This window comes from Perognathus longimembris, chromosome 3 (genome assembly GCF_023159225.1).
Source record: "Perognathus longimembris pacificus isolate PPM17 chromosome 3, ASM2315922v1, whole genome shotgun sequence".
Taxonomy (NCBI): Eukaryota; Metazoa; Chordata; class Mammalia; order Rodentia; family Heteromyidae; genus Perognathus; species Perognathus longimembris.
Window position 1 is genome coordinate 719,858 of NC_063163.1, and position 26,483 is coordinate 746,340.

The 26,483-nt window shown below is 49.3% G+C and overlaps 2 protein-coding genes across 3 annotated transcripts in view; both read right to left on the minus strand.

Moving 5' to 3' along the window:
- Positions 1-856: 856 nt before the first annotated feature.
- On the minus strand, positions 857-19,308 carry Lamp1 (lysosomal associated membrane protein 1). Of its 2 annotated transcripts, none has more exons than XM_048341065.1 (9): positions 19,088-19,308; positions 13,270-13,388; positions 9,945-10,158; positions 9,691-9,849; positions 3,652-3,851; positions 3,136-3,261; positions 2,345-2,411; positions 2,095-2,265; positions 857-1,770 (listed from the first exon to the last, which is right to left on the minus strand). In XM_048341065.1, exons 1-9 carry the CDS (start codon positions 19,143-19,145, stop codon positions 1,631-1,633), a joined length of 1,254 nt encoding a protein of 417 aa, XP_048197022.1. In that variant the 5' UTR covers positions 19,146-19,308; the 3' UTR covers positions 857-1,630. The 2 variants fall into 2 exon arrangements, with proteins under 2 accessions (XP_048197022.1, XP_048197021.1); XM_048341064.1 differs by having other exon boundaries at positions 13,270-13,391.
- A 1,359-nt stretch (positions 19,309-20,667) lies between these two features.
- The window catches only part of Cul4a (cullin 4A), a 34,806-nt gene continuing 28,990 nt past the window's right edge, over positions 20,668-26,483 (minus strand). Inside the window, exons 17-20 of the mRNA XM_048341070.1 lie at positions 26,157-26,262; positions 25,722-25,894; positions 22,796-22,948; positions 20,668-21,591 (exon numbers count right to left, since the gene is read on the minus strand). Coding sequence (XP_048197027.1) covers positions 21,496-21,591; positions 22,796-22,948; positions 25,722-25,894; positions 26,157-26,262 — 528 coding nt within the window. The 3' untranslated portion in view covers positions 20,668-21,495. The remainder of the gene's footprint in view (positions 21,592-22,795; positions 22,949-25,721; positions 25,895-26,156; positions 26,263-26,483) is intronic.

Here is a 26,483-nt window from a genome sequence, read left to right on the forward strand (position 1 = left end):
ATCACAGCGAGCCTGGCGGCCAGCACGTCTCAGCCGGCTCCCCCTGGGGACAGGACCAGGTTGGCTGGGCTAGGTGGCTGCCATGTTACTGCTGCTCTCAGAGACCATCTGGGGCCTTCAGGGCCAAGCTGCACTCCGGACAATGTCTCTGCCTGTAGCATCAGACAGCATGACGTGGCCACTGCCCCCCTCTCCCCTGTGGCTGGCCCGCTGGGTGTCTTCCCACACTCCTCAGGCACAGTGCCTGCCTGGGTGTGGGCCTGTCTCCCAGGGGATGGCTTCATCCTGCAGCCCTGCCTCCACCCCAGGCCGAGGCTCTGGGTGCACCCAGGCTCGCTTGCAGGACAAACGGGGATGCAGAGGAGTAGAGGACGTCTCTGTCCCATCCTGCACCAGATGGCCTCACAGGCCCCGTGCCCATGTCCCCAGAAGCTGCGGCCCCTGGAGGCACACAGCTTGCTCCAATGCCGGACACCTGCTTCTTTCAAAGCCCTGGTGTGCAGACCTGGCACCAGGCCCGGGCAGCTGGGAGCCGGCTTCGCAGTGCTGGCCAGGCATGTGGGACTGTTTGCTGGGAGGGGAGGTCTGAGAGCCTGGCTGGACTTCCTGTCCCCAGCCTCCAATTCTGCCGGTCCCGGGTACCACGGCGCTCCTGACACAAACACGTTATGTAGAGCTGACTAGGGAGATCAGGTTGACACGGGAAGTGTGCTTGCACAGACAGCATTTGTACAGTCATGAGCGTTGGTGTTAGGCTCAGACTGTAGCATGGGGCAGGCCACCCTCCATGCACAGCGACCTCTGGGGCCACAGCCCACACACGGGTGCACAAGGTGGACGACAAACACAAGGTCCAGACGGAAAAAGGAGACTTTTTATTAGCACTGTTACAGGCAATGCGTTAGGTGTGAGCCGATCCTCAGTGCACAAGCCCAGTCACCACGGCTACGCCAGCGGAGTATTATTGTACACAGTGCAGAAACAGGGTCGTCCTGAATGCCAACAGAAGACTGAAAACCACTTTACAAAAAAAAGTAAATTTAAAAACGCCCCTCTTTATACTAAAAAAGTGCCAGCCCGCAGCTGGCAGGACACGGGGAGCACCTGATGGTCACCCCCAAGGTGGCGGGCTGGGCCCCCCTCCCCCGCATCTAACAGTGCAATCTGGGCATCCAGATGTCCGTGCCGAGTGGTCTGCTGTCTGCAGTTCTTAAATGCGAGGGTGAGCGACCGGCCACCCTCCATCAGTCCCCAGCGTTCCGACCACAGATTCCCTTGGTAAGGCTTAAATCTGAGCAAAGAATGAAGAAACCAAACACCAAATCTTAAAACGTCGAATGAGAGTTGAGCCTGTGCCAATTCAGGAAAGCACTCTTGTCCTCCTTTAGAGTTCTACTTTGGTAATATTAACATTTAACCAGTTAGCAAAATATTTAACCCAGTTAGCAAAATTAACACCATCATTTCAATAGTTACTCCTTTGTGCATAGTAAAGGTTGCAGGATGAACTTCACATTTGATAAAGCAGATTTGGAAACAGTTTGCCAGAAAGTGTCGTCCCCTCCCCATCCATCTAAACGTGGGGACCAGAGCACAGGCCCTGCGGGTGCGCACGAGGCCCACCGGCCGGCTAGATGGTCTGGTAGCCGGCGTGACTCCTCTTCCTGCCGATGAGGTAGGCGATGAGGACGATGAGGACCAGCCCCGCCAGGGCGCCGCCCACAGCGATGGGGATCAGCATGTTGTTCCCGTCCAGCAAACACTCTTCCACTGCAAGACAGACGGCGCTGTGCCTCGTGTCCCCAAGCCAGCCACGCGCTCGCGCTCGGGGGGGGCACTTTCCACAGGACTGGTGCACAGTCCACCCCAGCCAGCCTGGACGCCACACTCGGCAAGCACTGCTTCCCAGGACGCCCCGCGGCCCACCCCAGCCCCTTCTGAGCCCGGGGGCCCTCTCCAGAATCTCTCAGGGCAACAGGGTGGGAGCGAGCGTCCTTGCCCGAACGCCCCACGCGGAGGCCAGCCAGCTCCCACAGGGTGGCGCGGCTCACTGCTGCTTTGCTGCTGTGGACACAGTGCCCTGATGTGACTCACCAGACCCGAATGTGTCCCCGTCCACTTTGAACGCCTGCACCCACACGCTGAAGATGTTGAGGGAGAAAGCCTGCGTGACATACAGCCGCTCCTCGGTGTTACACCTGTACGAGTTCCCCACAGAGGCCTGCAAGGCTCGCAGCGAGCTGTTGGCAGCTTGGAACGAGGGGTCTGTAGGGCAAGGGCAAGAGTGACTACTGTGGGCCAGCAAGGGCAGGGCCACAAGGACTGGGGGAGGGGAGGGGCTCACCTTTGGCATCGGGAAGAGTCATGTTCAACTGGACTCCTTCCAGGAAAAACCGGCTAGCACTTGTATTCTGAAAAAGCAGGGGACAATCGCTAGCCACTCATACACAATTGAGGTTGGTTGTCAACTGACAAAAGGCCGGCCATTACACACACAGCATGCCCTGAGGACAGCGAAACCTTTTCTGAATGGACAGGGAAGTTCTACAAGAGATGGACAGTCGGGGCCATCTACCTGCACAGTGGAGTCGCGTATTCAATAGGGCTGGGGGCACAGCCTGCTGACAGAGCTCTTGCTAGGCCATGTTCGTTGGCATCACAAGTTGGCATCAAAGTTGAAAAACATGTACCGCTGGTGTGTATACTCTCCCTGCTACTGACTGCATAGATGGCTCATCCTCGGAGACAGGGGAGGGGGTCACAACGCAGGCACTGCGCAGTGGACCGCGGCATGAGGCCCCGGGAAATGGAGAGGCATACCAGAGACTCATGTGCCACCAGGCTGGGCTAGCCACACTCGCCCACTACTTCTCCGCAATGTCGCCCGCCACGGCCCCCCCCCCCCCCCCCCGCAATGCCTGCTGCAAGGACTCAGAAAGCTAGTTCTCTCCTGCAGGGCGGGCAGCAGAGCCCAAGCAGCGCCCCTCTGGAGGCAGTGTGAGGGCCGTCTCCGCCAGTCACTCTAGCGTCTGGACGCCCTATGGCAGCTACAAGCTCATTAAGGAACAAGAATCTCTGTCCGGAAGGTGGCAGGAAGAAGCTGCCAGCAAATGTGGATAGAGCACAGAGCCTCACCATGCCAAACTTCAAGGTCAGGAAGAAATCCTCCTCGCTCAGCAAGGTCAGGGCCACGTGGTAGGGACCACAGCTCCCCACAGCTTTGGTGTGGTTTGGATTGAGGTTGAGCACTCTGATCACAGTCTACAAAGAAAAGCAACGGGGTCAGCCTCCAGCCTGCGGGCTGTTCACCCTCAACCTCTCCAACGCAGGGAGCAGCCTGGAATGATCACACTGTGACCACCCACTCTGCTCGGGGCGTGGCAGTCCGTATCACAGCCTCCAAGTCACTGGGACCCCAGGGGCCCACAGCCACATGCTTTCAAGCTCCCCCCACTCACCCCATTTTCTCCCATCCTACCACAGTGTTACTATCAGGAGAGCACGGGTAGGAATGCCATTTGGCTGAGGACTACTGCTGAGGGTCTGCACACCTTTCTGTCAGGTGCCAGTCCAGCACAGTGGCTCCTGGGCAGAGGGCCCTGCCCCCCCCCCCATGAAGTCCCACACCAGGGTCAACAGTGGTGCTCCTACCATGTTGTCTTTCCGTGTGTAGGTGAAGTTCAGCTGCAGCCCCATACTGGCCAGCAGGCAGGTCCCGTTGGCGCCACTCACATTGTACCTGGACACCGAGGGGCTGGTGGGCTCAGCTGTTGGCGTGGGACTTGGAGGTGCGGTGGTCGGCGCGGGTGGTGCGGTGGTCGGTGACGGTATGTCCTGCCTGCAGCGTGTCTCTGTGGGGAAGGGAAGTGTGTGGAGGGAGGGTCAGGGTCCCGCTTGCTACCAGCCAACAGCTGCCTGCGCAGTTGGACGTGAGCACGCCCGCCATCTTTCTGCATCACCGCAGCCTGCCCCCATACCACTCTCGCCACCCCTGGTAGCACTCCCACCTCCTTAGGGGCACTGGGTGGACCGGGCCACTTGGCTGGACGGCTCTGAGCAGCAGGGACAGGAGCACCCCTCCTCGGCGCAGAGGGGGCAGCTGTGCTTTCTCTGCACGACACCCCCTCCCAAGGCCAGGGGAGCCCTGCCCAGCACGCAGGCAGGTGAGGACTGCGAGACAATCCTGGTGCCTGCCCTGCCACATTCATCCATCAAACGTGGCAATTCAGTCATTCAGACCTGTCACCTGCCCAGCACTGCACAAGAAACCTCACAGACAGGAAAAGGACCCCAGCCAGCCAGGGCAAGGCAAGGACACCGCACGATTACATCCTAGGGCCAGAGGTGGGCCCGAGCCTGCGGGGGAATGGAACAAGCAAAACACGGTGGGGATAAACCACCTAACCAAGGAAGTGAGGAACCTCTACAACAGAAACCACAAAACTTCCAAGAAGCCAAGCGCCTGCAATCCTAGCTCCGAGGAGGCTGAGGGCTGTGGCAAGCAGGTGGACTTGAAAAAGCTGCAAAGGACATGTTTTCTCTTACCTGTGGAAACTAGACTTAAAATATAACCATACCTCAAAAAAATGCATGTGTATGTGACCAAACTGGCTCAAGGACCGTATTGGTCAAGAGTTCAATACAATGAGTATGGGGAGGCAGTATGGGGAACTGAACGGGGGCAGATGAATGAAAGGTGGGGCGATGGGCAAATGCACCAAGAGCACCTGACATACATGTGCAAAAACAGAACTAGAGGGCTGGGAATATGGCCTAGTGGCAAGAGTGCTTGCCTCCTACACATGAAGCTCTCGGTTCGATTGCCCAGCACCACAAATATGGAAAATGGCCAGAAGTGGCGCTGTGGCTCAAGTGGTAGAGTGCTAGCCTTGAGCAAAAAGAAGCCAGGGACAGTGCTCAGGCCCTGAGTCCAAGGCCCAGGACTGTCCCCCCCCCCCAAAAAAAAAAAACCCCACAAAAACACAAAAAAACAGAACTAGAAAACCTGGGGCTGGGAATATGGCCTAGTGGCAAGAGTGCTCGCCTCGTATACATGAAGCCCTGGGTTTGATTCCCCAGCACCACATATACAGAAAACGGCCAGAAGTGGCGCTGTGGCTCAAGTGGCAGAATGCTAGCCTTGAGCAAAAAGAAGCCAGGGACAGTGCTCAGGCCCTGAGTCCAAGGCCCAGGACTGGCAAAAAAAAAAAAAAAAAAAGAAAAAAGAACTAGAAAACCTGAGAAAGGGCTGGGAATATGGCCTAGTGGCAAGAGTGCTTGACTCATATACATGAAGCCCTGGGTTTGATTTCCCCGCACCACATATATAGAAAATGGCCAGAAGTGGCGCTGTGGCTCAAGTGGCAGAGTGCTAGCCTTGTGCAAAAAAAAAAAGAAAAGTGAGGACAGTGCTCAGGCCCTGAGTCCAAGGCCTAGGACTGGGGAAAAAAAAAAAATCCCGAGAAAGGTGGAATGGGACAGATAACAGCGGGGAGAACGGATGAAGAGGCATTATACACAAATAGACATAAATGGAAAGCTTTTTGTATCACTATTTGAAGAAATGCGGAAGTGCAAGTGCTCAGGTGTGGAGGGCACGATGCTTACAAGTCACTATCACCCCAAGTTAGGTTCTTTCTTTGCCACCTTGTTTCTGTGGTAATTCAAAGTCTGAAGACAATCTATACAGTTTCCCCATTTCTGCTAGGCTGTCCTGGCCGGTGGCCCCAGGGAGCCTGCTGGGTAACCTGCTGTTCCTTCCTGACTCCAGCTCTTCCGGCTGCAAAGATGGCCACTCCACGTCCCGTGGGAACCCACACTCAGGGAAAGGCCCATTCACCCACGGTCTCAACCCCCTCCTCAGCCCACGCTAGGCAGAGTCGGAGGACGGCCTAGAGCGGCCGTGTGGGGCTCTGGAATGACTTATTTAGATCATGTGGCCACACAGGCACTGCAGGCCACAGCCAGCTGGAGGTGCTCCAACTCGACATGAGCTGACCACACTGGCCACTCGCCTGGGCAGCGCCTAGGCTGGCCTTGCACCTGTACGGACATCAGGAATCCACAGACCTATGTGGACAGATACAGTGCCTTCTCCCTTAGTATGTAAACTACCAGCAGGGCACTGGTAGCTCACACCTATAGCCCTACTCAGGAGACTTGAGATCTGAGGACTGAGTTTGAAGCCAGTCCAGGCAGGCTAATCTGACAATCTCCCATCTCCAGTTAAATAGCAAAAATGCTGAAAGTGGAGGTGTAGATCAAATGACTGAGGAACAGCCTTGAGAGAACAAATGCTAATCAAGAGTGCAAGGCCAAGTTCAAGCCAAACACATAGACACAGCTCCAAGTGCAAACCCCAGACTTCCTTAAATACAAAGAACCAGAAAGGTAGTCATGATGACATCCAATGCCCCCAAGCAGGTTGCAGGGAGTGCTGTCCCAGGAGCCTCTGGACCTGGAGACCCAGAGGCAGCTACATGTGCAAGAGACCATGGCGGAGGAGGGCACTTGTTTGTCAGAAGCTTGTGGGCCTCAAAGACCTCCACTGATCTTGTGCAGCAGCGTGGAGCAAACAGATCCAAATGACCAGAGTCTGGAAGCACAGGCTGGGGCGACACCACTGGCAGGCTTCAGGGAGGGCAGTGGTCAGAACCCTCATCTTACACACGTCCCACTTGCAATCATGCAAGTAGGCTCTCAGAAGCAAACAGTGACATTTTGACAATGTAGGAGACAGTTTGCCGTGAGCCCAAAACTGACTGATCTGAAGCGTAAAGTCCTCCTTGAAGATTTTTACCCTTAAAAATCAGTGAGCCTAACCCTGCCTCATTTCCACGCAGCTGTCTCTAGGTCCCTCTTCTGGGGAAACGGAACCCAGCCACCCCACGGCCCAAGCACAGGCTGATGGGGCCACGCAAGGAGGGATGTGGTGCTTCATTTAGATGCAGGGCAAAGTCAACAGCCCAGACAGATGGCAAATTCTTGCAGAATGGGTTGATGGTCCAAAAGCAGGCTGCTGAACCAAGCTCAGTGACCTGTGAACTTGTAACTGTGAACTCTCAGCGCCCAGTACTGGTCTCTGCCAAGCCCAGGTGCCTGAGAGGATAGCATCGCACCTCTGGACTGCTGCCATCTCCAAACACCAGTCTCCCCCCAAAGCAGGCCCAGGCAGGCTTCCCAGAGCAATGAGCGGCTGGGGTCCACTCTGGGCGGGGAAAGGGGTTACTGCCACAGCCCCAGAGGCCTCTGTTGATTGGATGTATGGAGGTCTGGAAAAACCTGATGTAAGTTAGCTTCCTGCAGGACCTCCCTGGGAGTCCGTTTCTTTCCAATCCTGTCTGCCCTTTTTAGGGGGAGGAGGGGGAAGTGTGAGGGATGTTTTTCAGCTCTGGCTTTGTTTGGTAACACTTTTGAGACTGGATCCAAGTAATAAACAGTGATCACCCCAGACTGCAAGCTGTGGAATTGCAGAAAAATAAATGTGAATGGCTATGTTCCAGTAAAGCTTTACTGGATTTTGTAATCATGGTGACGTGCCAAGAAAGGGTCTTCCTTTTACCTCAGGTGGCAGCGCCTAGAGCAGGACAGCAGCTGCATTGACTCAGCGCTGCCAGAAGCACCTGCAGCTCCTCCCCAGCCCACCCAAGCCTTCCAGCAGATGCCACAGCAGCAGGCCTGGGCGGTGTGGATCGTTTGCAACCACGAGCAATTTCCCATCTGACTAGTGGGGCTTGGGGGTGGGGGAAAGAACGAGAACACAAGTGAGAAAATAGCATTTGTTATTCTATTATCAGACAAGGACCTAAGCACCTTGCACATATTTCCTTCCTTTTTATGCCAACAGCCCTCAAAGACAGATTGTGACTGCTTTACAAATAATTAAAAAAAACAACCCACCAAGCAATACCAGGTAGTGAGGAGGGGCTGGTCAGAGGGTGTAGGCCCAGGGGTCACCACATCCTTACAAGGTAATGCTGACTCTTCTGCACTCGCCCTGGCCTGGCTCAGCTGGACTGAGCAGAAGCTACCAGAGGCAGAGGCAGACTAAATATTAGCACTGTCACAAGGTTCAACACAGGCAAGGATTCAAATGCTTCGACTTTTGTCCACTCCTATCCTCCCTAATGAATAGCAACTTTGGGTCTGGGATGTGGCTCAGTGAGACACAGGACTTGCCCAGCATGTGTGAAGCCCTGGGCTCTTCAATACTGGGGGGAAAAGTGTGTATTAATTGTGGATGTAAAATGTGTACATGTTGTAGAATGTCTAATGTGACCTAATGAACATATGTCCTGTATTATCACTTCTACCCCCTCATGTTTTATGACAAGAATACTTAAAAGCCATTGTCTGAGCTTCATTATTCACTTTCCTGCCCAACTGCAGTTTTTTTTTTTTTTTTTTTTTTTGCCAGTCCTGGGCCTTGGACTCAGGGCCTGAGCACTGTCCCTGGCTTCTTCCCGCTCAAGGCTAGCACTCTGCCACTTGAGCCACAGCGCCGCTTCTGGCCGTTTTCTGTATATGTGGTGCTGGGGAATCGAACCTAGGGCCTCGTGTATCCGAGGCAGGCACTCTTGCCACTAGGCTATATCCCCAGCCCCCAACTGCAGTTTTTGTTTTTGTGTGTGTGTGTTTTATTTTGCCAGTCCTGGGGCTTGAACTCAGGGCCTGAGCACTGTCCCTGGCTTCTTTTTGCTCAAGGCTAGCACTCTGCTACTTGAGCCACAGCGCCACTTCTGGCCATTTTCTATATATGTGGTGCTGGGGAATCGAACCCAGGGCTTCATGTATACAGGACAAGCACTCTTGCCACTAGGCCATATTCCCAGTCCCCAAACTGGGGTTTTCTACTCTCGTTCCACTCCCTACCTCAACTACAGGTCATGCACATCCTGTCTCCTATTTCCAGGGGTAGTGATTCCAGATTCCATGAAAGAGTACACACCCTGTCCTTGTGTGAGCTTATTGCACCCCAGAATACACCCTGGTTTTATTATGTGTGAGCTTACTTCAACCCAGCATGCACCCTGTCCTTGTGTGAGCTTATTTTACCCCAGCCTCTTCCCTTCCAATTAAGGCAGGTCTACCCTGGCCGGGCCGGGGGAGGTAGTTCCGTGTAAGAGGGCTTGCATGGCATGCATGTGGCCCTGGATTGTACCCTAGAACCAAGAGTAGAGGAGGAGTATCCACCCTGTGTTCAGGGGTCATCTTCCATAAAGGGAAAGGTCTAATGGACAGTTTTGCAAACATGCTTTCTACACACACGACCAGAAGCCGGCTATAGGTCATCTGGCACCTACCTCCCTGGCTAAAGCTGCTGTTGGACAGGGAGGCTGGGATGGTACTATCCTTTCTACTCACATGGCAGAAGCCGGCTATAGGTCATCTGGCACCTACCTCCCTGGCTGAAGCTGCTGTTGGACAGGGAGGCTGGGATGGTGTTATCATTTCTACTCACATGGCAGAAGCCGGCTATAGGTCATCTGGCACCTACCTCCCTGGCTGAAGCTGCAGGTAGACAGGGAGGCTGGGATGGTGCTATCCTTTCTACTCACATGGCAGAAGCCGGCTACAGGTCGGCTGGTACCTACCTCCCTGGCTAAAGCTGCTGTTGGACAGGGAGGCTGGGATGGTGCTATCCTTTCTACTCACATGGCAGAAGCCGGCTACAGGTCGGCTGGTACCTACCTCCCTGGCTGAAGCTGCTGTTGGACAGGTAGGCTTGGATAGTGGCATCCCAGAGTAAGATGACCACATCATTCATGTGAACCATCGTGCCGCTGACACACCGGTACTTTTTGTCTATATCTGCCCTGATGTCAGTGATGGACTCCTCAGACTTACTTCCTGCATACAAACACAAACAATTAAAACAAGAGAAATGCTTGTGAACAATTTGTATGCCTAAATGTTTCCTCACAGTGGTCAACTCTGGCTCTTACCCTTGGCGCTGGCATTGGGGAAAGTTTCTGTGTCTGACATGTTATAAGTGAAGCGCATGACCTGGACTTGGTAACGTGTTGCGTTTCTTGTGAAATTGAGCGTCAGTGAATATCCTCTTCCAAAAGCAATTGTGAGACTGGGGTCAGAAGAATTCCCTCCGCAAGAGCTGCTATTCAGTACTTCCGCAGAGGGTGGCAGGTAGACAGATGCATTCTGGAACAAACACAATTGCAACAGAAGCACTTGAGATTGCAGATTCTTAAAGGGACACAAATACCAAAGGAAAGCTAGGTGCCAGTGGCTCATGGCTGTAACTTTAGTTTCTCAGAAGACTGGGATGCAGAAGGAGATGGTTCTATGCCTGCCTAGCCAGAAAACTCAGGTGGACTCCATCTCCAAAATAACCAGCAAAAGCAGGGCTGGAGGAGTGGCTTATGTGGTAGAGTGCTGCTAGCTCAAGGAAGCATAAGGCTCTGAGTTCATGCAAAAAACAAGAAATAAAAAGAACAATGAAGAAGGAAATATCAAAGAAAGAGACCTTCTTTAAGTTAGACATAACTGAGGGTAACTCAATCCCATCTCAAATATTAATGTTAGTGTATTCATTAAAAAAAAAAAAGCCTGATACTGTTGGCTCACGCCTGTAATCCTAACTACTCAAGAAGCTGAGATCTTAGGATTTGGTTCAAAACCAGCCTGGGCAGGAAAGTCTATGAGACTCTTATCTGCAATGAATCACAGAAAAAGCTGGAAGTGGCACTGTGGCTCAAGTGGTAGAGCACTGGACTTGAACAAAAGGAGCGCAGGGACAGCATCCAACCACAAAGTTCAAGCCCCAGGCCTAGCAAAAAATACAACAAAAAACTAGCTATGTAAGTCACAATTTAAGACAATGCAATTAGGATGATTTAGCATCATCTTTTCTATGGGCTGGAAACCTCCAAACTCTTAGTTCCTTTGAAATATATAATAAATGGTAGAATAGAGTCTATAAGGAACTCTTTTTAACATAAACAACAAAACCCACAAAGAGTATTAAATGTCAGAAACAGGCTGAAAAATAAATTAAGTCCAAAGAGAAAGTTAATTATTTGTAATTTAGAATTCTGCTTCTATTAAAATAATTACAATTTATAACAGAACCAAAACAAGTGACCTTGAACTTAAATTCTCATTCTCTCTCTCGCTCTGTGTGCTGGTACTGGAGGGGCTTGAATTCGGGGCCTCACGATTTTACTTGGCCTTTTCGCTTAAGGCTGGCACTTGAGCCACAGCCCCATTTCTGGCTTTGTGCAATAACTGAAGACAAGAGTCTCATGAACTTTTCTGCCCCGTCTGCTCATATCTCAGACTCCAAAATAGCTAGGATTATAGGCATGAACTACCAGCTCAGGTTTCTAAAATGTCTTGAAATTTAATCTATATCCTCTGGGCATCAAGACCATCTCCACCAACCCACCCATTAAACCCTCCCATCCACCCCCCCCGCCCCCTTTTTTGGTGCTAGTCCTAAGGCTTGAATTCAGAGCCTGGGCCCAGTCCCTGAGCCTTTTTGCTCAAGGCTAGTGTTCTATCACTTAAGTCACAGCTCTACTTCTGGCTTTTTGGTGGTTAATTGAAGATAAGCATCTCATAGACTTACCTCCCTGGGCTGGCTTCAAACCATGGTTTTCATATCTCAGCCTAAGTAGCTAGGATTACAGGTGTGAGCCACTGGTACTCAGTTTATATTTGTTTTATTTGAAGAAAAAAAAAGAATTTTTCTATAGAACTGTTTGTTCAAAGAATGATTCTAGCCTGGTATGGTAACATATGCCTGGAGCATTAAGAGTTCAAGGCCAGCCTGGGCTACATAGCAAAAAGTGTCTCAACAGAAACAACAACAAAAATTACCTCTTTAAACAAACAAACAAAATGATGTTTAGTACTAAACTGTGTGAATTTACTATTATAAAGCAAAAGAAAGAACTGTACATCACTAATGTCTACTATATGATCAAGGCTGTTAAAGAAATAAAGTGAGGGATGACACTGTCACCCTAAAAACAACATGGAATCACAGAAGGTGAGTGTGTTATGAAATAACGAAGCACACAACTGTAAACAGATGATTCCTTCCGTCACATGATTAACATGTAACAACTGTTTTTAAACCCACTCCCCAAAATCAAATACAAAAAAACACGAGAGTACAAGTTACAAAGTGCTTGGAAAAGTACTTATAATTATGTCCTATTTTTGTTTTGGGACAGTACTGGAGATGGAAGTCAGGGTCCTACAGTACTCTACAACTTGAGCCACACCTCTACTGGCTTTTTGCAGGTGAAATGAAGACAAGTCTCTTGGATTTGACTGCTAGAGGCTGGCTTTGAACCTTGATCCTCAGATCTCAGCCTCTTAGTTATCCAGGATCATAGGTATGAGCCCCTGGAATCTGGCAAAACTGTCTTGGCAGACTTCAATATGGACATGGAGACCAGCACAAATAAATTAATAGGGACTCAGCGGGAGCACAGTTCACAGTACTCTTGAGAATAGCACACTTCCCATGTTCTGGCCCTCCACAACCCTTATTAAGAGTTGAGTGCTGCTGGCATGAAGGCTTGTAAAGATCATATAAAGCAGTACAGTGCTTAGAGAACTAACTATACAAGCCATCGTGTCTACACATTTCTTGGAATGTAACAATTTAAAGCAAATGAAACAGAGAAAAAAAATCTACAGAATTGATCACTGGGCTTGAAAAGGAATCTTTTTCTTTTGGCACCACTGGAGCTCAAACTCAGGGTTGGGGACCTGCCAGGCAGGGGCTCTATGTCTTCTTGTTTCACCTTTTGACCAGCCCCATGCCGGATGGACATGATTTACACTCTTACTTTACATTTCCTGTGTAGCTGGGCGACAGGCACATGCCAACATACCAGCCTCTTCCGCTGAGTTGAAGTCTTGCAAACTTTTTTTGCCTGGGTTGGCTTGGAATAGAACCTTCCTGTGTTAGCCTCCTGAGTGCCTGGGAGGACAAGCCCTAGACATGGTGCCTAGTACTCACTGAGATGGGTCTGGCAACATTTGTGCCCAGGAAGTCAGAGAAAAAGCAACAATCGACAATCAGGGGGCATATACAGCAAATGATGATCATGAGCACAATGAAGTACTGCCCTGTGCGGGAAGAACCATAAAGAAAACTGGAAAATGTGACAACAGTGACAGCCAGATACAAATGATCTGCATTCCGTGAATGCAACTGTGGTATTCCTAAAAGGAAATGTGCCCATGTGAGCACAAACTTTAAAAAGTGTCTCATATGTGGCAGGTGACTCTTACCTGAGAACCAAGCTCAGTCTCATAGCTTGTCCAGAAGTGAGCAGAGAAGTTGGCCATTATGCAAGCTGTCCCATTGCTGTCTTTCACCACGAATACTGCAGAGGCACCATGTGCAAGGCCTGCTGATTCCAGTAAAGAGAGAAAGACAGTTGTACAGAAGTTCAACTGGGTGTTTCTGGGTTTCATAACCCTTAACAGTAATGGATTTAGTGAGAGGACTCCACTTTACGAACCCCTGAAGAACTCGACTGGTGGATACATGGCTCCCACATGGGTGTTCCATCTCTGTGGGTATGTTCTGAAACTGGGATTTCCAAGCCTTCACATCGGTTTGCCAGCATGGCCAACAGCTACTTAGTACTTTCAAACTTCAGAAATTGTTTCTTATTTTCACACCTCGATTTCTGGGCCAATCCTAGACATAGGTAGTTCCATGCTCCTCAGAGGACCTACCTGTAAGATGCGGTGGGGCCTAGGAACCACAACTCAGTCCTAACATACAGTAATACCCTTCACTGTGGTCCTAAACTTGCACTTATGTTTGCCTTTTACTTCTCATGGACAAGTGGTATGACAAGAGAAGCCATGGACTCAAAGGACCTCAAACACAATGGTTCCATTTAATTCACACAAGGCCAAGAGATCACAGCCCCACCCCCTACCCCTCTGGAAGGGTCTGTGCTGTCCAAATGTCCAAGGATGGTGCACGGCAGCTCTACAGGTCTTTCTGGCTACAGTGGTCATTGATGACTATTTCCTCCCTGGTTGCTTTAACAAATTTCACTGCCCTGATCAAGATGCCTAGCACCAAATGTAATATGATCACCTGAATCATAATTTTATTACACAGTTCATTTACTGACTGGCACAAGTATTTTTTTTTTTTTTGGCCAGTCCTGGGCCTTGGACTCAGGGCCTGGGCACTGTCCCTGGCTTCTTCCTGCTCAAGGCTAGCACTCTGCCACTTGAGCCACAGCGCCACTTCTGGCCGTTTTCTGTATATGTGGTGCTGGGGAATCGAACCTAGGGCCTCATGTATCCGAGGCAGGCACTCTTGCCACTAGGCTATATCCCCAGCCCTGGCACAAGTATTTTGGCTAGCTCTAAAGCCAAACATACCTCTTGGCTTCTACTGTGTGAACAATCTAGAAGAAAGACATCAGCCCTTCACTTGTCCTGGCACTGCGAGCCTATGCATTCCCTTCCATGTCTGGGGCCTGATGCATCAAATGTCCACCCCTCTAAAGAGCATTCACAGTCTTGCCGTACAACCGGTCACTTTACCACACAATAAGCATTTACACACACACACACACACAGCCTCATATGTTGCCCTAAGTGTAAACGTGACTCAAACATATTGGGAGACAGCATCCTCAAAGAAAGGACAGTCATTTAAAATTCTACTCCCTAGGAAAGGAAATAGACTTCGACTATTTCTACCCCATGGTAGAATTAAAAGTTTAGACCTGCTGTTTTCTGAGCCTAGAGTCAAGAATAGAATTAGAATTCTCACAACCTTCCCTTCCCTTAGGAGCCTGCTACAGGGAAAGCAAACATCTAAACTCATGAAGAAAGTTACCATGGGAGAATGAAGCAAACTGTGACCTACTTCTGGAAGCCCACGTAATTTATTGTTTTGCTTTAAAATCCATATCCTGCAATACTCAGGCAACATTACACTAAAAGCATTTCCAACAAATGAATTACCCTCTGAAAAAGAGATGATTCCAGAGCTTATTTTCAACACTGTGAAGGTTTTAAAAAATAAAACATCCTCACGTCTGTTTGTGAGGGATAGCAGGTGTGTAGCAGAGCTATGGAAGAGTCACAGCAGGGGCAGAGGAGGGCAGAAGCAGCAAACAAGTATGGAGGAACATGCACTGAAGCTAAAGGAAAGACGGAAGCTTCCCTGTCCAACACACTTTTCCTGGCCTGAGCTGTCCTTAGCAGTAAGATTCCATTCCAGGGGTCATAGGCTTCAGCATAGCAGGATGCTAGTACAGCACACCCAGGTCAGCTCTTACTAATTGTCCTTTTATAAATTATTAAAACAAAAACTACTCCACTAGAAGACAATTTTGGACAAAAAGAAAAAATCACCCAAAGCATTAGAATATTTATAAGAATAGTCAGATACCTTAAAAACAACAACTTCATTAACAGTGGCAATTTTGTTTTGGCAGAAACAAAAATATAAGTCAAAGCTGAGTGCTAGTGGCTCACACCTGTGATCCTAGATACACAGGAGGCCTAGATCTGAGGATCATAGTTCCAAGCCAGACTGGGCAGAAAAGTGCCAGTGAAACTCTTAACCTCCAATAAACAACTAAAAAAAAACCCAGCCAGAAATGGCACTGTGGCTCAAGTGGTAGAGTGCTAGCTTGAGCAAAGAGGCTCAGGTACAGCACCCAGGCCCTGAGTTCAAGCCCTGGGACCAGAAAAAAATCCTTCAACTCTGTTAAGATTCTATGGTAATATGACAGCTACCAAGAGTCCAACCTGCCTGTGGACTGCTAGTTCTAACTGTCCTTCACTCAAAAGCCAATGTACTCAGTTCTTCAAGGTGACAGAAAGAAGCAACATTGGTAAGTTCTTTCAAAATATTCCTATTTGCAGGAATCCTCTTCTCTGAAACAAGGACATGTGGCCGAATTAGACTCCAGTCTATCACTAGCTAGCTTCTACCACTAACTAGGCGGCAGCAACCCCAATGGTCAGTTTATGTACCTGAGGAAAGAAGGATGCAGACAGCTCAGGCCTGTCAAAAACACCCACATTGGTTTCAAGTTAGCACCACTGCTAAAGCTCTCAGCTCCTACAGGAGCAGTGTCTGTGTACTTTTCACTGCTTAATACTCAGTCTGACACCAGCTATCAAAAGGTATGCTATTAAAAAGCACTTTTTTTGAAGGGTCTCTCTGGTTTTATTGACCTAGCTGGCCAACACTCTTGGACTGAAGCCTGAGTCAGATGGCATAACAAGCACTTGAAATACATTTACTTTCTGACGGGTATTGTTCAAAGCACATGGCAACCCTAATAGGTGTAATCCTCCTGTAGAGGGAAAGAGATAGGCAGAGATGCTAAATAAGCATTCTCCTCAGGGCCACACAGAGAGCAAGCAGTTTAAATGTGCTTGGGGCTGGTTGCCACACAGACCCCATGCCTGACTCCAGTGCTGCTCATCACTGGGGAGAAAATATGCTTCACACTACAAGACACTTGCAGTGGGAAATTGAGAACGGAAGGGATAACCTTGATCAAGACGCTTTGTACTCATAAACTGACAAGATGAACTGAACCCCCCGCCCCCAATTATTTTTTGCCAGTCCTGGGCCTTGGTCTCAGTGCCTGAGCACTGTCCTGGCTTCTTTTTGCTCAAGGCTAGCACTCTGCCACTTGAGCCACAGCGCCCCTTCTGGCTTTTTCTATATATGTGGTGCTGAGGAATCGAACCCAGGGCTTCATGTATATGAGGTGAACACTTTACCTCTAGGCCATAGTCCCAGCCCTGAACTGAAACCCTTTGAACAACTGATTTAAAAGCTGTCATCAAAGAGTCAATACATTCCTTTTAAAAATTAATTTTCATAAGAAATCATACCCTAGCCTATTCTGGCTTCTTTTAAAGTCAGCTTTTCTTTTAACAGCAATACATACTCACTTTCACCCACACTGAACCACCATATGTAGCGGCAAGGCACATACATAAATATATGTGTATATACATCCATATGTATATAGTGTATCTTGGTTAAGAACTATACACACATATATGTATACATCTACAAAACTTTAGAACTGTATATAGGTACATGTGTATACATAGTTATACAGTAACTAAATGCATGGATATATACATATATATCTCAACAGTTGGTTGGGTCTGGTTAAGAATTGTAAAATTGGACATTAGCTCATGTAGTTCTGAAGAGGTGTGATGTGTCAGGCATGGGCGGGACTCTAAATTGTGGCGCGGTGATAGTCACATAAAAACGCAGTACAGGTGACCTGTGCCTCAGCCAGAGCACGTGCGGTTAAAAGTCCTGGGAGGTAACACTCTCAGGGGTGGATCTAGCCTAATACAAATTCAAAATTATAGGACCGCAAAAAGTTTGACTTGAAAAGTAGTGAAGAATTTAGTTTTCCACCTGAATAACACAAAAAGTCCATAGCTTAGGCGACGTTGTTGGAGTCAAGTGACAAGTGTTTATCTAAAAAGAGGAAGGAAGCCATCGATTGACCTCAATGTTAGGGTCCCATTATCATATCCTAATTTCAGTTCATGTATTTGTGCTTTCAATGAGGCAGACATAATGGCAGCTTTAAACAATTTCCTTTTTTTTCAGCTCATAAGAGGATTTGAACTCATGACCTCATTTTTTGCTGTAGTGCTCTGCTCCTTGAGCCATACCTCTGGCTGTGCTTTTTGCTGGTTACTTTGGAGATGGTGTCTCTGGGATTCTTCTACCCCATCTTTGAGTAGCTAGGAATTACAGACATTGGCCACGGTGCTCAGCTAATTTCTAATTACTAATGTAGAAGCAGTAACCTGGAAATCATTTTAGTGGGGGTGGTAGGTGAGAACAATGGGAGGGATGACATCGGATCAAGAGGCACTGTACCAGGGGCTGGGGATATAGCCTAGAGGCAAGAGTGCCTGCCTCGGATACACGAGGCCCTAGGTTCGATTCCCCAGCACCACATATACAGAAAAAATGGCCAGAAGCGGCGCTGTGGCTCAAGAGGCAGAGTTGCTAGCCTTGAGCGGGAAGAAGCCAGGGACAGTGCTCAGGCCCTGAGTCCAAGGCCCAGGACTGGCAAAAAAAAAAAAAAAAAAAAAAGAGGCACTGTACCTACAAACTAATTTGACTTGAAAATCCTTCATACAACTAAGGATTATTTTAACAAAAAGAACTTGACATTTTTAAGACAGACCTAAACACAAGATGCTAAAATACCCTTTTGTAAGAGTTGGATTATTAAATATAAAGTGTATTGGAGTACTCTTTCAAGTTATGACTACCAGAAGTTACGGATTTTTCTCTCCATTTTAAAAGTGAGTTTGAAAAAAAACCCACGAGGCCTTCTAAGGTGAGGGTTTTTGCTTCAGGGGGACTCAGGTCCTCAGAGCATGCTGGCAGTGGCTGTACCAGCAGCCACGTCCCTGGCCTTTCAAAGCTCTTCTAGGGACAATGCGGCCATTCCGACACGGCAAAACTTGTTTCGGCGACTCCTTTCCTGTTACACCGGCCCTAGGAGGGTTCCCCACGGGAGCCGGGCGCCAGGTCTGCGATCCCCGGAGTCAGCTCTTCGTCCACGACTGCAGGCATTTTACACAACGAGCAAAACTGAGCTAGGAAAGCAAAACCCGTAAGGTCTAGGCAGCAGGTTTTGGGGTGGGGACGGGGCCCGAGTGCCGGGCCGGACTCACGTGACGCCCGGCTTCCCCCGGCGTCGCCTCGGGGTCGGGTTACGCGGAGCCCTCCCGCGTTACCGGGGTGGGAGCCTCGCGGAGGGGCGCCGGGAGCGTCCAGCGGCCGTCGGCGGCTGACGGGGACGGGGCTCCCGGCTCGGGACGCTCGGGGGGCGGAAGGCCCCGCGCGCGCCGCTTCCCGCCGCCTTCCCGCCGCGCAGGGCCTCCAACCCCTGGGGGCGAACGCGACGCGGACGCGGCCTCGGCGCCTCGGGAGGCCCGGCGGGGCCTGCGAGGACCGCGGCCCGCCGTCGGGGCGCGCGCGGCGGCCGGGGGTTGGGACGGCCAGGGCCCCCGCCGCCCCCCGCCCCGCCCCGCCCCGCCGACACCCGACCCTCACCCAGCAGCAGCAGCAGCAGCAGCGGCGGCGGCCGCCGAGCGCGGTCGGGGACCGCCATGACGAGCGGCGGCCGGGACCCCAGCGGGCGGCGACGGCGGTGGCGCGGGGCCGGGACGGGGGGCGCGGGTCGGCGATGGCGGAAGGGCGGCGTCCACCGAGGGGAGAGGCCGGCCCGCTGCGGCACCGGCGCCGAGGAGACCCTGCGGCCGGCAGCTCGCGTCACGTGAGCGGCGCCGCGCCCGTCACCTGACGCGCGGGTCTCGCGAGAGCGCGTCGGGGGCCCAGCGGCTCCGCCTCAGCCGGTGCTCACCACGTGAGGCCGGCGGGGCACGTGGGCGCGCCGGCCACGTGACCGCGGGCCACGTGACCCGACGGCTTCCGCGCCGGCGCCGCGGTCGCCCCGAGCGGGCTGCGGTCTGGGGAGCAGGAAGAGGAACCGCCGCGGAGGGGGAAAGTGAGAGTCCCCGGTGGGCAGCGGCGGGAGGCTGCGCCCTCCCTCCCCGGGGCGGACGGCGGTGCCGGCAGGGTTCGCCGCCCCGGACTCGCCCACCGGGGCGCCGAGGCCCGCGCAGCACCGCCCCTCCCGGGCCAGGCCCGGGCCCCAGCCCCCCCCCCCCCCCGCACTCTTGGGGTGCCTGGCGGAAGCCCTGAAGCCACTGACATTTCTGGCCCTCGTGGGAAATGGCTCTTTAGATGGCTCGCGCCACGTCGCCTTCACTTTCCCAACACTTCGCTTTTCTTTCTCAGTTATTTCTTCTGAGCCATTGATTCTGTCACATTAACTAAAACAAGTTCAGAATGGCACTGGTAAGGAGAATGGACAGAAATGAAGAGACAGAAGCGCGGCACCCTGCTCTTCCCGTGAGGATGACGCGGGCAGCCTTCCCGGCTGCTGCCTTCTTCAGCTGGGCTGCAAGGAGGGACAGAAGGAATGTGTAGCTTGCATACCAAAATGTTTTATTAATGTACTTTTAAGGCCAATTAAACTAGTTTTATTCAAAGTACGTTAAATTACAATATTAACAACCTAGACACAATGAACTTAAAATGTAAGGAAGAGAAATAGAAATCTTATCTGGTCTTTCATAGGCCTAGGTATCATAGAACTCAAATGAAAATTTACAAATATAGAAAAGATGATACTTAAAGAATAAGGATTTTAATATAGAACCCAAAAGATGTCTTCTTTTAAACACGCATGTTTCAAAAGGGGAAAATTCTTTAATAATTTAGCATAAAATCAAATTATATAAATGTGGTATATTCCAGAAAATATTGCTTTAAACACACCATGATCAAAAGTCCTTTGGTAGCTTTTAATCAAAACGAAACATGCTCTTTTTTGTAAAATATAAAGTACTTTTTAAGTGTTATCACAAAAGTATTTTGTCAGTTACCATACTAACATCACTATTGAACCTTCCTGTCACTGCTCAATATTGTGTATGTGCACAAGTGGCCAGGCGCCAACAAAATCCTAGTCTCCCAACAAATGACCTCTGCATCACAATGTCAAGGCTTGGGTCTCTGGTGAAGCTCTCTACAGTGGGCAGAGAACAAGGACGCTCCCTGGGCATGACTGTAAAACCAAACCAAACTTTATTATGGTAATCACACAAATACTGCAACCTAAAAAAAAATCAAAGAGCAGCCACCCCAATGCTAAAACCAGGGACTGCTAGACTCAATCTTAGAATGAAAACAGCAACACACTAATCCCAAGGCCGTAAACAGAACTGCACGGGAAACTTGGCTGACCTGAACTGGTGGTGGCGATGGGCATTGAACACAAACCTCAGACTCCGTGTCCTCTTGGCAAGGAAGGATGTCACTCTGAAACCCAATTTCTAAGAAACCAGGCATCAGAATTGGAAAACTGTCTGGAAGGACATGGAACACAGAGGTCAGGGCTCCAGGAAGGTGAAGGAGTGGCAGCTCGGATACTCACTGTCCAGTGTCTACCAACCCAGGCCTCCACTTTTCACTGCAAGTGCTTATGGCTGCCAGCATTGGTACTGGGAACACGCAACATGTAGGGTCTTTCCACTGTGCACACAATCCTACAACTGTACAAACCACACCTGTGCTTTCTGCCCTAAGACAAGACCTGTGAAGGAGGAACTCCTAACATCTTCCTGTCCAGCCTCCGAGTTGCTTTGCACAGAGCAAGAGAAACAATTTAAATGCCTAAAAGAACTAGAGGAGGAAGTGGAGAGGAAAAGAGATATGTATCATCTGGACAGCCTTGAGCCTTGGGAAGAATGAACCAACAACCATCTCTCCTGGTGTCCAAGGGTCCAAAGCCAGTTCAGTCTTGAGGGTCCTGGAAACGGCACGTGGACTTCATTGCTTTTTCACACACTCTAGTGTTTAAAATGTTTCATGGGAGACAGCAATACGCTGGCACATCATGCCACATAGTGGTACTGATTTGGACTGTCTTTATCTCGCTCCATATAGTCTCTGTCTATTAGTGATTCGATTCTCTTTTTCAAATCTCCAGGCTAGAAAAGCAAACAACATTTCGAATTATAACCTAGTCAGAAACAGAAGGAAACATAATACATGATTTATAAGGTTTGTAATTACAGAAATTAAAAAAATGAAGACAAATCTGTACATGTTATTGGCAATTACAAAATGAACCAAACTTCTTAATTCAAGGCAGGGTTAGGAAGGCTGGATGTAAAAGTGCTCCTCCCTGCAGCTATGCACACCTGGAGCACCTACTAGGTGACAGGCTGTCACTTGTTTGGAAGGGAAATCTTGTGTCCTGGTTGGACATTTTCATCCTTTGTGAAGCGCTTGCAAGTCTCATACAGGGTACATGGTGTCACCCCAGATTCTGAGTGTTCCTGACCAGAGCACCCATCCCCAGCTCTGCTGTATCAGGAAGGTCTGTGTTAGCATGGATGAGGAAGGCCTTCCTCTTTAAGGGAGTCACTACTTGCCAAATAATAAGTCTCTCTATACAGGGATGGGCCGTAGATTTTACAAAATATGGCTGAAAACTCTATTAATTCTGTAAGTAGGGGCTAGGGTTCTGGCCAGCCACACACTTTACTACTTCCGGTTTAACCATTGAGTCTCTGTCAACAAAAAGAAAAACAAGCTGTTGGCTTTAGGTGGGAAAGAACAACACATGAGCTATATGTACTCCTCACTGTGCATCAGGCATTGGCTCCTACCCATTCTAGAAATGTTGACTACTTAGTTCCTAGTGCAGAGAGGGGTCACAGTAGGCTTCAGAGAAGCAAGAGACTCCACCTCCCCAGAGCACATGGGTGAGTTGAGCAAAGGCCAAAGCTTTGAGAATTGGGTACCTTCTGGCCTAAAGGGTAAGCATTTAGGACATTTCTGTGTTTCCCTAGCTCTTCCTGCATTCTGTATCCAGCAGAACTGCAAAGCTCAGTTCTAGAGTGCAGAACGAAGAGACAGACGTGAAGCTGACTTTCACATACCAAAGAAACAACCAAGTACACCAAGGCTATCACTCACTAAGCATAGTCAAACGGAAGCTATTGGGGCTGCAGTTGAAATGCTTTGTTCCTCCCAGATCCTGCCAAGTGGCCTTAACTGCTACAGCTATGGAGGACAGTGTCCAGACTTTCTGCAAATACAAGCTGGTGCAGTATCCCAGGAGCCTCTGTGACTGGCAGCAAGTCTGGCATGTTCTGTGACCATCGGCCTTGCTGTGGGTGTGCTTACCTTTACGGGGAATTTCAGCTGATTATACAGCTCAGAGACGAGAAGGTTATGTCCTAGAGTCTTTCTCATTTTCATTATTCTGACAATTGCAGCATCGATCTGGTATTGTCTGTCCTGAAACACTCTCTCTGTAGTGCTAACTTGTTCCTCAACCTGTACAGAAAAAGATAAAGAGGAAGTTTAAAGCTACTTCCATTGTTGCTTCAAGTAGTTGAGTTTGAGGAGAAACTACTGCTTGATGCAAACTAAGCCAGGATACAAATGATGGCTGGGTTTGTTTTTTTTTTTGCCAGTCTTGGGGTTTGGACTCGGGGCCTGGGAGTTGTCCCTGAACTTTGGTGCTCAAGGCTAGTGCTCTACCATTTCAGCCACAGCTCTATTTCTGACTCTTTGGAAATTAATTAGAGCTAAGAATCTCACAAACTTTACTGACCAGACTGGCTTCAAACCTCAATCCTAAGGTCTCAGACTCCTGAGTAGCAGGATTACAGGTATGAGCCATCAATATCCTGCTGACTCCTGCTTTTTTATTTATGTTAGGCAAGTTCAGCTTCTCAGACTAGCAAAAGTGCAAAGTAATTCAGAAGTTCTGTTTTCCTTATAAAAGTTACAAGTCCCTTAGCATATAATTATTTTCACAAGTGGAAGAACTGAACACCATGAAGAGCAGGTACTAGAACAAGTGAGAAGTGCCAGGGGCAACCTGAGCAAAAATGGCGCCTGAGCTGTAGCTGCAAAGGAGGTGGGCCTGATGTGTTACTTTGCATCTGTGACCAAAGTAATTTTCAGGAAGGGGATGATTGAGCCTTCATTATACTCCCTGTACTTGAGGTAGAACAGGAAGAGAAGGGTTCATTAATTCTTAAAGGCACTATTTAGGAGACACTAGCCATATAACTGACAATTGAAGAGGTATGCTGAAATGAAACAAAAAACATTATTTGTAATCAAGGAAGAAAAGTCCAGAAAATTCTATTGAAAAAAAGCATGCAAGTTGTTGAAACATTTGTAAAGTGGCTAGAAATAAGAAAAACACACCAATATAAAGAGCATTCATCCGCCTTGAGCAAAAACGCAGGGTCGGTGGACATATAAAATAGCATTAATGTATACCTACTGATAAAACACAGTCATAAAATACATAGGAGAAAGGGCCCCTTTGTCGGCGCTCAAGCACTGCACCCACCTCTACTTCTAACACTTTCTGTTGGTTATGTGCAAGTCTGAGTAGTCTGTGCCATCTAGCTGGGTTCCATGCTCTTAGGCCACACAGGGCCGTCTCCCCTTCTGTCTGCCAAGTTACATTTTTTTTCAGTGCGTGAATAATGCTAAGTCATTTCTTTAGAAAGGCCTTCGTGCCCTCCGCAGTCCAGGCTTCCTGAGCTTCCCACCCATTCATGTCCATTCTAACACGCCACTGAAGCCACTGCCCTGGGCAGGGGGCTGTGCAAATGCGACAGCTGCCTTTTTCTTGGCTGCCAGTGCTTCCCAGTGCTTCCCAGGCAACACTCTGGGAGAAACTCTGTGAAAGGGTGCTGCGCCAGTAATAATTTAACTTAATGGGGCACGGGTGGCTCACACTTGTAATCCTAGTTACTCAAGAGCCTGAGACTTGAGAAATCTTCGACTCTTACCTCTATCTCTAGTTAATGAACAAAAAACCAGAAGTGGAACTCTGAATCCAGCGGTAGACTGCTAGTGTTAACGTTAACACCACCACCACCACCACCCTGAGAAACAGTGCCTAAGCCCTGAGTTCAAAACCCAGTACTAGTACAAAAAAAAAATCTTAGCTACTCAGGAGGCTGAGATCTGAGAATCAGTTCAAAGCCAGTTCTAGCAGTGAAGTCTGCTAAATTTTTATCTCCAATGAACCACCAAAAAGCCAGTAGTGTGCAAGTGGCAGAGTATTAGCCTTGAACACAAACTTTGGGACAGGGAACTCCGTTCCTGAGTTCAAGCCCTAGGACTGGCACCAAATATTTGTGGTGCTGAGGATCCCATCTCGAGCTACAAACCAAGCTAGGCAAAGTTTCCTGCCACCAAGCCACATCTCCACCCTTTCACATAAAAGGATTAGAATGGGCACCCGCTCCCCTGCCTGTAATCTTAACTATCCAGGAGGCTAAGATACAATGGTGGTTTAGGACGACCAGGATAGAACAGTCCACTTAACTTCAAATTCCAAAAATCTGGGCTGGAGGTGTGGCTCAAATGGCAGATTGCCACAAGCTGAACCAGTGCTTGGCTCTGGGCTTAAACCCTAGTACCAGTTTAAAAAAAAGTACTGATGAGAATGAACACTTATAGAGTTTCTTTTTTCTGTTCACACACTGAGTGCCTCAGGGTGAATGACAAGCACGTCTAGGCTGGGAGTAAGAGCCATCCTCTGAACTGTCACCTGAACCCCGCCCTCCCTTTACCAAGGCCCTCCAACACACAGAACAGATTTGGCCAGAGATTCAGAGACACAGACAGCTGAAGTGACATTGGCGCTTCTTTTGGGGTGTGTGTGTGAGGACTGCTGTGTACGGAGGGGCCTTCTGGTGCTCCAGGCCTGTCTGCTGCTACAGCTATGGCCTGTCAGAGGCTCACACATTGCAGTGGGTCCACAACACCCAAACCCAGCCAGAGGGCCCTGCCTGACTAGGGTTCACCGAGTGCTGATGCAGTCTGGTGCTGACTTTGCAAAGCACAGACCTGCTGCCTGTATAGCGGGATCTGATGTGGGAAATACCACCTAGCTCATCAACCTACTGAGTATCAATGCCTACTGAGTATGAAGCAGTGCCCTTATGAACATGAATGTCCACAGTATTTAGAAATTGTACTAGCCTCTAGAACAGTCCAGAAATAACTATAAACACTAAGGATTCTCCTTAGTGAACTCCCACCCCATAAGGAAAAAGGGAAAGCTTGTACATACGGTTTCCTTCATCTGAATTTGATTGATCTTTATTCTGAATAACTTGTGCTTGAATTCTCCATTAAAAATGAATCTGTCCCCATCTTCTACCTCCTTTCCTTTGGGACTTTTAATCAGAACGCGGGCTTTACCACAGGCCAGAGACTGCAGCGTTCTTCTCAATTCACTGTCCTCTGGGAAGCAAACACAGGCGATGGTTGGGGTAAACTGAGCAAGAGCTGATTAATAATGACAAGGAATCAATTCAAGTGCAATTGGCAGAGACTGACTTGCTTCTCTTTAATATTATTTTTTCCTTTTGTTGTGGTACTGGGTATGCAAGCCAGGGCCTCACATAAGGGAGTCAAGTGCTTTACCACTGTACTACAGTACACCCAACCTGTATCTTCTCTTAAATTTAAGGTTATTTTTAATGTTCACAGTAGGTTGTCCTACCTATCCCAGTGGCCATTTTTATTTCTTCAAAGCTGAATCCATCCCCTTCGTTGAACATGAGCAGCACCAATGTCTGGAAGAGGGACACCTGGAACTCTTTCTTCCCCTTTAAGAAAAAGAGCTGTTACTGTGAGGCTGTGTTCAGACATGTTTGGCAAGTCAATGAGCTGCAGCTCTTCTTAAACTTTCTGGGTGTGATTAAGAGTTTTCCAATAAAGCCAGACACTGGTGGCTACAGCTGTAATAATACTAGCTACATAGGAGGCTGAGAACTGAGGACTGAGGTTTGAAGCCACACTGGGCAGGAAATTCCCTACGACTTATCTC